At 53.1% G+C, this 10,129-nt stretch overlaps 1 protein-coding gene across 3 annotated transcripts in view; it reads left to right on the forward strand.

Moving 5' to 3' along the window:
- LOC118784603 (polycomb protein SCMH1) overlaps positions 1–10,129 on the forward strand; it is a 26,134-nt gene extending 16,005 nt beyond the window's left edge. For 2 of the 3 annotated variants that reach the window (XM_036538923.1, XM_036538925.1), the window contains exons 8-16: positions 980–1,218; positions 1,712–1,888; positions 3,028–3,154; positions 4,305–4,505; positions 6,386–6,553; positions 7,507–7,632; positions 7,994–8,149; positions 8,653–8,795; positions 9,240–10,129. In XM_036538923.1, coding sequence (XP_036394816.1) covers positions 980–1,218; positions 1,712–1,888; positions 3,028–3,154; positions 4,305–4,505; positions 6,386–6,553; positions 7,507–7,632; positions 7,994–8,149; positions 8,653–8,795; positions 9,240–9,365 — 1,463 coding nt within the window. In that variant the 3' untranslated portion in view covers positions 9,366–10,129. The remainder of the gene's footprint in view (positions 1–979; positions 1,219–1,711; positions 1,889–3,027; positions 3,155–4,304; positions 4,506–6,385; positions 6,554–7,506; positions 7,633–7,993; positions 8,150–8,652; positions 8,796–9,239) is intronic. The other variant, XM_036538924.1, reaches the window with a different exon arrangement.

Here is a 10,129-nt window from a genome sequence, read left to right on the forward strand (position 1 = left end):
TCACTGCAGAGGTCCGTTCTCTTCCAGGCTGTTTTTTTATTAACTCCGCTAATAACGTTTTTTCAGTGGCCTGTCTCTCCCAGCCTTCGTTAAAGGGCCAGAGGCATCCGGCCCATGTAACACAACTCGCCTCTTTGTCCTGCAGCTGAAAGCCAATGTGGGTCAGAGTCACTGCGGAGCACAAAAGCATTCCCTCACTGTCTGGGCATTCCTCCACCTTGTGTCTGTCTGCGGGCTGCGTGCGATGCTGTCTGTGTTTGACAATGTTCTGTCTGTCTGTCTGTATACTTCCCCTAACCACTCTACGCCTCACGGCCAGAACTCTGGTGCAGATTAAAAGGGCTGTGCTGCACTATGCTGTTAAAGCAGTAACGGCATTCCGTGCATGTCTCCCTTCACCTCACAGAAGAATGAGTCCTGAGCTCTGTGGTTTGTTCTGTGTTCTGTGTTCTGTGTTTTGAGTCCTGAGCTCTGAGCTCTGAGCTCTGAGCTCTGAGCTCTGAGTTCTGTGTTCTGTGTTCTGTGTTTTGTGTTTTGTGTTTTGTGTTTTGTGTTTTGTGTTTTGTGTTCTGAGTTCTGAGTTCTGGGTTCTGGGTTCTGGGTTCTGAGTTCTGAGCTCTGTGCTCTGTCTTCTGAGTTCTGGGTTCTGGGTTCTGTGTTCTTTGTTCTGTGTTCTGAGTCCTGAGCTCTGTGGTTTGTTCTGTGTTCTGTGTTCTGTGTTCTGTGTTCTGAGTCCTGAGCTCTGAGCTCTGTGGTGTGTTTTGGGTTTGTGGTTTTCTGAGTCCTGAGCTCTGTGCTCTGTGCTCTGTGCTCTGTGCTCTGTGTTCTGTGTTCTGTGTTCTGAGTCCTGAGCCCTGAGCTCTGAGCTCTGTGGTGTGCTTTGGGTTCTGACTCCTCTCTGAGGTCCCCCCCCCCATCATGGCCTCTCTGAAGCGCTGCGCTGCCTCTGTGTGATCAGCGCTCGTTTCTTCCTTTTCAGCCGTGTTGCCGAAGACCCCCGGGGCACTTCCAGAAGCGAGCGTGGAGGGCTCAGGGATGCACCCGGTGACAGGCAAGCCCCCGGGACAACGGGGGCGCAAGCCTGGCCGGAGGAAAACCAAGCTGCCCGGCCCCTGGGGCCCGAAGGGACCGACCGCGGGGCCACAGGCCGGCCAGCCCGCCAAGGGCCTGGAGCCAATCAAAATCCCAAAGAAGAGGGGGCCAAAGCCTGGCAGCAAGGTGAGGCACAGAGGATCATGGGTAGGGAGGGGGGGGGGGCTGTCAGAAGTGAGTAGAGAATGAAAGTGTGTAGATTGGTGGTATCTAGAGCCCGGATGTTGCTGTTTCTGATTTTATACTCTTGACATGAATCCCAAATTTTTGGGATAAAAAAAAAAGCAGCATGCAAAATTCATAATTATGGGTTGAAGAATGGACCGCAGTGTGGCATAGTGGTAAGAATTCGGGCTCATAACTGAAAGGTTGCTGGTTTGATTCCCCACTAGGGCAGTACTGTTGTACCCTTGGGCAAAGTACTTACTGTAACCCACAATAGCCTAAGTAAATATCCAGCTGTCTAAATGGTTAAATGGATAATAACCAATGTAAGCAAATGACTTAATGTAATGTAAGACTCTAAGCTCCGCCACCATTTCCGAGCGTGCAATGTGTGAGAGGTTTCCCATCAGCCTCGGCTTCTCATTTTCTGATGTTCCCCCCACCCCCTATTCAGTTGGGATGGGCGAAGAGAGCCGCCTGGTTGGAGGGCTCCATGGCGGGTCCGGGACGCCCCCTCTCAAGGCCCCGGGGACGACTCCCAGCCAACTGGGCACAGAGGGCGGGGGTCCAGCAGGGCCAGGCGGAGCCCATCAAGATCCCAAAGAAGAGGGGCCCCAAACCGGGCAGCAAGGTAAGGACCGAGCGTCACCCCCTCCGTGGGGCCTCCCACAATCCTCTGAGAGCTTCCTCTTTCTGTAAGGTCGCCTGTGCTGCTTTTGAGGCTGTTTTCTAAAGTTAAGACGAAACTTTGATGGACCACAAGACACAGTATGACTGAGCACAGTCATTTTAGGGAGCTTTAGACTGTCCCACAACGAGAGGTGCATGCCGTTCTCATAAAGTTTCAGAGAGTCTGATATGTTTCTCAGAATGATTTGACTGATATGTTCCATTGGGTTTACCAGGGTTGATAGTGGAATCAGAAACCCTGAGAATGTTTAAGACCAGACTTAACTCTGGTGTAAATTCACTCTAACCTGCAGGCAGAGTGATGGGCCTGTTTGCACTGAATGGCTGGTTCTTGTTGGTAAAGGTTTTGTGTAGTTTTGAATTGGGAGAGCGGTAAAACTGTGTGACTGAGGGAAAGCCCGGGCGCTCCTGTTCCACTCAGCGGCTGGCGTGGGGGAAAAGCGCTGTGTACTGCGCACTGTGTACTGCGCACTGTGTACTGCATACTGTGCACTGAGTGTGTGTCTCTCTGCATACTGTGCACTGAGTGTCTGTGTACTGCATACTGTGCACTGAGTGTGTGTCTCTCTGCATACTGTGCACTGAGTGTCTGTGTACTGTGCGCTGTGCACTGAGTGTGTGTCTCTCTGCATACTGTGCACTGAGTGTCTGTGTACTGCATACTGTGCACTGAGTGTGTGTCTCTCTGCATACTGTGCACTGAGTGTCTGTGCACTGAGTGTGTGTCTCTCTGCATACTGTGCACTGAGTGTGTGTCTCTCTGCATACTGTGCACTGAGTGTCTGTCTCTCTGCATACTGTGCACTGAGTGTGTGTCTCTCTGCATACTGTGCACTGAGTGTCTGTCTCTCTGCATACTGTGCACTGAGTGTGTGTCTCTCTGCATACTGTGCACTGAGTGTCTGTGCACTGAGTGTCTGTCTCTCTGCATACTGTGCACTGAGTGTCTGTGCACTGAGTGTGTGTCTCTCTGCATACTGTGCACTGAGTGTGTGTCTCTCTGCATACTTTGCACTGAGTGTGTGTCTCTCTGCATACTGTGCACTGAGTGTGTGTCTCTCTGCATGTGCGTCTGTGCAGAGGAAACCCCGTGTCTCGCCCAACCCTGTGCCCACCTCCCCCACCAGCAGCACCCCGGAGCCCGACACCAGCACTGTCCCGCTGGACAACGCCACCATCCCCAGCGCCGCCCTGCAGGCACCCACAGGTAACTGCGCTCGGCTGCACGCAGGCTCTGAACCCCAGCACAGGTAACTGCGCTCGGCTGCACGCAGGCTCTGAACCCCAGCACAGGTAACTGCGCTCGGCTGCACGCAGGCTCTGAACCCCAGCACAGGTAACTGCGCTCGGCTGCACGCAGGCTCTGAACCCCAGCACAGGTAACTGCGCTCGGCTGCACGCAGGCTCTGAACCCCAGCCCAGGTAACTGCGCTCGGCTGCAGGCAGGCTCTGAAGCGTGTGCAGTGAGATTGAAGTGTGATTCAGGTACTGTCTCTTTGAACCTTCCCCCGAATGGCACCGCTTCTCGCTTCTCAGAGAAAAAAAGCGTTTGCATAAAAAAAAAGATTATCAGCCCACAGGTTTGTTTACGTTTGCGCTTCTGTGTTGCATTCCATTCGTAGTGCTGTGTGTTTGCTGTAGGTCTTTGATACTCAGTGATGTTTTTAACCATTTATTACAATTATTTCAGTCTCTTCCTCGTTGTGCCTCCCGGTAGAAGCCACGCCTCAGTCAGTCAGGCCACGGAAGGCCCACAGCGCTGTAGACAGAGGCTGTAAGGGCTGGAAACGGAACATCTTGCTCTGCCGGGTGATGCCAGATTTTCCGCACACTTTCGCCAGGAAATGTAGCTTCGTGCCGCGCGGCAGTGCTTAAGTTCTCAGAGAGTTGGAAGCCCAGGAGTACAGCTTAAATTTAGGAAGCGCTAATCCTCAGCCTGCTTTTTTCCCCTCTCGCGGAGCACGCAGAGATTTAACCAATGCTGCGTGCCCAGCCACACAAATTCAGAGATCATCTCGCTCGTTTCCGCTAAGCATCCCGCGGGAAGCGCAGCTGGAAGCAGAGAAGTGATAAAATGCACTCCAGTTAAGACAGTTCTCTTTGTGCTGGAGACGCCCCCTCCGGCGGCAGGGCTGCTCTCGCCTGTGAGTCGTCGGCAGCGTTGTTGAGTTTGTTGGCTGTGTTTGGCGTGCTGGGCTGTGGGAACGCGGCCTCCAGGCCCGGCTGTGTTTGACGTGCTGGGCTGTGGGAGCGCGGCCTCCAGGCCCGGCTGTGTTTGACGTGGTGCTGGGCTGTGGGAACGCGGCCTCCAGGCCCGGCTGTGTTTGTGCGCTCACCGCCGGCTCTGTCTCCTGCAGTGTGCGTTTACCTGAACAAGTACGGGAAGGCGGGGCCTCACCTGGACGCGCGGCGGCTGCAGCAGCTGCCGGACCACTTCGGGCCGGGGCGGGCCTCCTCGGTGCTGCAGCAGTGTGTTCAAGCCTGCGTGGACTGCGCCCACAACCAGGGCACCGTCTTCTCCTGCCTCAAGCCTGGCCACGGCGGCGAGGTCATCTCAGGTCAGCAATGCATGCTGGGAACAGCCACCTCCGGTCACTGACGCCGGCCGACACACATCGATACACCCGCTGACACACCCACCGTTCCACCCACTGATACACCCGCTGACACACCCACCGATCCATCCACTGATCTACCCGCCTTAACCCACGCTTAAGATGAGCTCACAGCTTTGTGCACCTCGCTGAGACAGATGGCTTCATTACCACGGAAACCCGAAAGCGTTTTTCTCGAGGACACGTCACACATGACTCAGCGAGGGTCTGGGCAGAAGGAGCACCCGCTGGGAGATCTGCAATGTGAACACAACGGACCGTACATGTAGCGACGCTCCAAACATCCAAACGCACACAGCTCCAAACATCCAAACGCAGACAGCTCCAAACATCCAAACGCAGACAGCTCCAAACATCCAAACGCAGACAGCTCCAAACATCCAAACGCAGACAGCTCCAAACATCCAAACGCAGACAGCGCCAAACATCATGGCCCTCTGCCGGCCCGAACCTGGGGACAATATGGCTGTTTTTCCCAGCAAATCAAACCCATTTAATTGATTGATAGAGTAAAAGATATTTTGGCCTGCAGCCCTGACCTCTGCGGCACCGTTGCTCTGAGCGTGATGCTTAGAGGACAGTGGTGGCCATTGCCAGACAGGAACCAGCTTCTCCTCGCCTTAGCCCTTTCTGCTCCTGTGCTGAGGTTAGTGTTTAGCATCAGTCTCTGTCTGTAGAAGATTTAAAGCGGAATCTGTTCAACTCTGCCTTAGTTATCCTGGATTCTCAGCTGCAGGACCCAATCCTTTAACCACGGCAACACTTTTCTGCCTATCAGTGTATGCCAGGCTGCCCGCTGTACGACCGTGCCCTCACCAACTGACCACACTTTTATCGTACTGACTGAGCCCTCTCTGACCGTGCCCTCACTGTTTGACCGCTGATTGACCCTGCCTGCTCTGTCTGACCTCTGTGTGACCGTGCCCTGACACCCCCCCCCCCCCCCAGCTGACCGCACTGTGACCGTGCATGTCCTGTCTGACCTCTGTGTGACCGTGCCCCCCCCTCAGCTGACCGCACTGTGACCCTGCCTGCTGTGTCTGACCTCTGTATGACCCTGCCTGCTGTCTGACCTCTATGTCCTTCTCCGCCGTTGTCCCCCGATGGTGGAATGAACTTCCACACTCCATCCGTTCTGCTGAGTCCCTCTCTGTGTTCAAGAAACATCTGAAGACACAGCTCTTCCACTCTCGCCTGAATACCTGAACCACTACCAAAGGAATTTCTCATGTCTCAAAACTGTTTCCTACTAAACTATAAAAAATAAGTAAATAAAATAATCTAATGGTTTAATGCACTCGCTGTCTCTACCAGCTAGCTTGTACCTTATCTGGTCAACGATTGAAACCTGGTCATGCAGCGCTTCTAATATTGTTGACTCCTTATGGTTTTTTGCTTGTGTTGTACTCCGCCTCGCTTGTAAGTCGCTTTGGATAAAAGCAGCTGACAAATGAATAAATATAAATGTGACCGCTCCGTCCCCCAGCTGACCGCACCGTGACTGTGCCTCCTCTGTCTGACCTCTGTGTGACCGCTCCGTCCCCCAGTTGGCCGCACCGTGACCGTGCCTCCTCTGTCTGACCTCTGTGTGACCGCTCCGTCCCCCAGTTGGCCGCACCGTGACTGTGCCTCCTCTGTCTGACCTCTGTGTGACCGCTCCGTCCCCCAGTTGACCGCACCGTGACTGTGCCTCCTCTGTCTGACCTCTGTGTGACCGCTCCGTCCCCCAGTTGGCCGCACCGTGACCGTGCCTGCTCTGTATGACCGCTCCGTCCCCCAGCTGACCGCACCGTGACCGTGCCTTGTGCTCTGTGTGTCTGCAGCGTACTTTGAGCAGCAGCACCACACCCTCACCTTGCCCACGGTCAACAGCGTCACTTACGTACTGCGCTTCCTGGAGAAACTCTGTCACAACCTCCACAGCGACAACCTGTTCGGCAGCCAGCCCGTGCCCGTGGGAGGCCTGCACTACGACAGCCACGCCTACACAGGTCAGTACACACCTGCCCACAGTCAGTACACACCCGCCCAGGTCAGTGCACACCCGCCCGGGTCAGTGCACACCCGCCCAGGGTGAGTACGCTCCTGCAGACGGAGAGATCGCTTGGTCTTTACCGGTGCTGCTGACTGCTGTTATTTCATTAATCCGCACTGAAAACAGAAAGGCTGTAAACTGAAACAGAAAATGGGTTCATGATAGAGAAGCGTTAGTCACCCATCTTTAGCTTCTGTCTCACTGCGTATCGACTGAGTGTGAAGTGTTTGTGATTCTTCATGATGTCTGTCACTGAGTGTCTGTGAGACTCTGTCAGGTGTCGTGATTATGAGGGTCTGCGGTCATGAGTGTCTGTGAGACTGTCAGGTTCTGTGGTCGTGAGTGTCTGTGAGACTGTCAGGTTCTGTGGCCGTGAGTGTCTGTGAGACTGTCAGGTTCTGTGGTCGTGAGTGTCTGTGAGACTGTCAGATGTCTGTAAGGATGACAAAGACAAAACATTAAAATATATTGAGTGCCTGAGGTAATTACTTGGGAAATTGATGTCTGAGACTGGCAGTGGTTCACCGTTACATTACATTACATCATTGCCATTTAGCAGACGCTTTTACCGGTTATCCGTCTGGATGTGTACTGAGGCAATGAACTGCGGCTAAGTACCTTGCCCAGGGGTACAATGGCAGTGCACCACCGGGGAATCGAACCAACAACCTTCCTTTTACAAGCCCTGCTCCTTACCACTATGCCACACTGCCCCCAGTTGTCGAATCTGAAAGTGGCCAGCACTCACTCAATGCAGTTTTTTTGAACTGCTTCTTAGTGGTAGCGTGTGGTGTCTGTGCTTGTTTGCCTGGTGTCTGTGAGTTCGGCGTCAGTCTGTCTGCTGTCTGAGTGTCTGGTTTCTTCAGTGGTTCCTATCCAACTGCTCCCTCGTCCTGCCATTTCTTGCAGAAAGGAGAGGGTTTGGGGAGGGCCTCCCGGCCGGCCCAGGCCGGGGCACCAAGCGCTACCTTCAGGAATCCTTCACCAGCCCCCTCTCCCACAAGCTGTCCAAAAACCTCCGGCACTCCTCTGAAGGTACACCCTGACTCCCTCTCTGAGGTCCTCCTTTCCCGTACTCCTGGTGACCTTGTTGTTAGTCACTGTTAATATTATTCTCTTGTCAGAAGGTTTCACACGAGTGTGATGACTTTTGCAGTTTTCATTTCAGTTGCCTCGAACTCAGCATTGTGTTTTAGACAATGCGTTTTAAGTTAGTTGGTAAGGGTCATGTCTGCACAAGTTCAGTGTAATCAAATAACAGGGCACAAATAGCGTAGGCACAATAAAGGCACAAAGGCACAATAAAGACTACCACAACTGTACCAGATTACTTCAGCTAAACGTCTGGATTCAGAACAGCTGCATGTGTACCCCCTGAAACCCTGACCCCCCCCAGCAGAGCCGTTCCTAATGGAGAACGGGGTAGGGGGAGCCGCGGAGCACCTGGACCCCTCCTCACTGACCCCCGGGACCCCCGGACGCCCCCTGGCCCTGCGGTCCCTGTCACAGAGAGGCAGCCCCCCCACCAAGCTTCTACGCCTCAGCTCTGCAGGTTGGTGCCCCCTGGTGGCAGGGAGGGACATTTGTACCCCACACCCAAGTTCAACTGCATTTTTCAAAATGTCGGTGCAGTGGCCATTTGAACGTTCTCTTGGCATGGTTCTGTTCTATTAGAATGCTGTAGAGACATGATTCAAGACTAGCTCTTGAGAACAGTTGAGGGATCTTTGAACTTTGTTATTTTATTATTTTTCTAATGAGTGGCAGCTTAGCATAGAGGTAAAGAGTAGTGCCCATGACCGAAAGGTTGCCAGTTTGAGTCCTTGCTGCAGCTGCTTTACCTTTGGGCAATGTACTTATTCCAGAACTGGCTCAGTAAATGTCCAGCTGTGTAAATGGGTAACATGTGAAATTGTAACCTGTGTCGGTTGTTCTGGATAAGAGCATCTGCTAAATGCCAGTAATGCAATGTAATTTAACGGAGGCTCACCAAGGTCAGGGTTACACGTTTAGGACAGGGTTGTAAAGACGGCGGTCTTGCCCGTACCCCCCCAGGTTCCGACCGCTTCCTGTCGCCCCGGGACAGCCCGCGACCCGGCGGGCAGGACCCCAACCTGTGGACGGTGGAGGACGTCATGCAGTTCATCCGGGGCATCGACCCACAGCTGGGGCCGCACGCCGACCTCTTCCGGAAACACGTACGTACCGCCCTGTGCCCATCAGATACCGTCATTACGCAGGTCACTGCACTGAGCACCAGCAGGGCGTACTGGAAGTCCTGTGTCTGGGTGTAATATGAAGGCACCAGTATGCTGACTTACATTGAGATTGCGCCCACATAACAAAGGGATGTAGACCAAGTCATCTCAGGACATTGTTCTAATTTCATGGCAAATTTATCTGTTGGTGTGTGTGTGTTTGTGTGCGTTTGTGTGTGTGTGTGCGTGTGTGCTTGTGGGTGCGCATGCGTGGGTGGGTGTGTGCGTGGGTGCATGCATGTGTATATGTATGTATGTATGTATGTATGTGAGTCCCCTGCTGACCCCTGCTGGTAGGCTGCAGTATTGCATGTGTGTGAGACGATAGAGATTTGACAGTATCAGTGTGAGGAATGTGCATCCAATCCCTGCTCTCTGTTGCAGGAGATTGACGGCAAGGCCCTCCTATTGCTGCGGAGCGACATGATGATGAAGTACATGGGGCTGAAGCTGGGCCCCGCCCTCAAACTTACCTTCCACATCGACAGACTCAAACAGGGGCGCACCTGAGAGGCCCCCCCGTCCCCGCCCTGTCCCGCCCTCTCAGACCATCATGACGCACACATCAGCTGGGCAGTCGAATGTCCGCCTCTCGTAGCATCTACAACCACGGTTTGGGGTCAGAGGTCACACTGCCACCCTGCACCTAACCCCATAACCCCAACCTAACCCCAACCCCCCCCATCCCCTCCTCTTAGACCTCTGTCCCACAGGTTTTTAGTTCTCTTTTGTAGCACACAGCCACTCGACAGCATCATGGGAACTGTAGCCATGTTTTTTTTCCTCTCCGGTTCCTCGCCGGTACATTTCAGATGGTTACGTTAGACCTCTTTGCCAAGGACTGTTTTTGTACAGCTGAACGGAGCACGGTGGCCATTTTGGGCCTGTCTTTTATTACATTTTTTAATTCATCTTATATATTTGATTTTTTTTTTCCCTTCACCCACAGAAGTATGGGTTTGTCTTTTCCCCCCGGTTAGGGGGCTTTGTACGAGACTGCTACCCTCAGTAAGATCTCCTGATAAACACTATTTTTTTCAGCTTGTTTGGGATTGGCTGCAGACTGACGTCTCACTTGGAGGCTTTTTTTCATACGTCACACTTTATAGCACAGAGACAGACTGGAAGGAAAGCGTAGACGGGATGTGCTGCCTCCACAAAACCCTGGTCCCCTTGTCTCGCTGTGGTTGTTGTTTATAATTACTGTGTCTTTGTCTCCTCGTCGTTATTTGTACTTTTTTATTTTTTTATACTATATTATTAGATGACATACA

Source organism: Megalops cyprinoides, chromosome 10 (genome assembly GCF_013368585.1).
Source record: "Megalops cyprinoides isolate fMegCyp1 chromosome 10, fMegCyp1.pri, whole genome shotgun sequence".
Lineage (NCBI taxonomy): Eukaryota > Metazoa > Chordata > Actinopteri > Elopiformes > Megalopidae > Megalops > Megalops cyprinoides.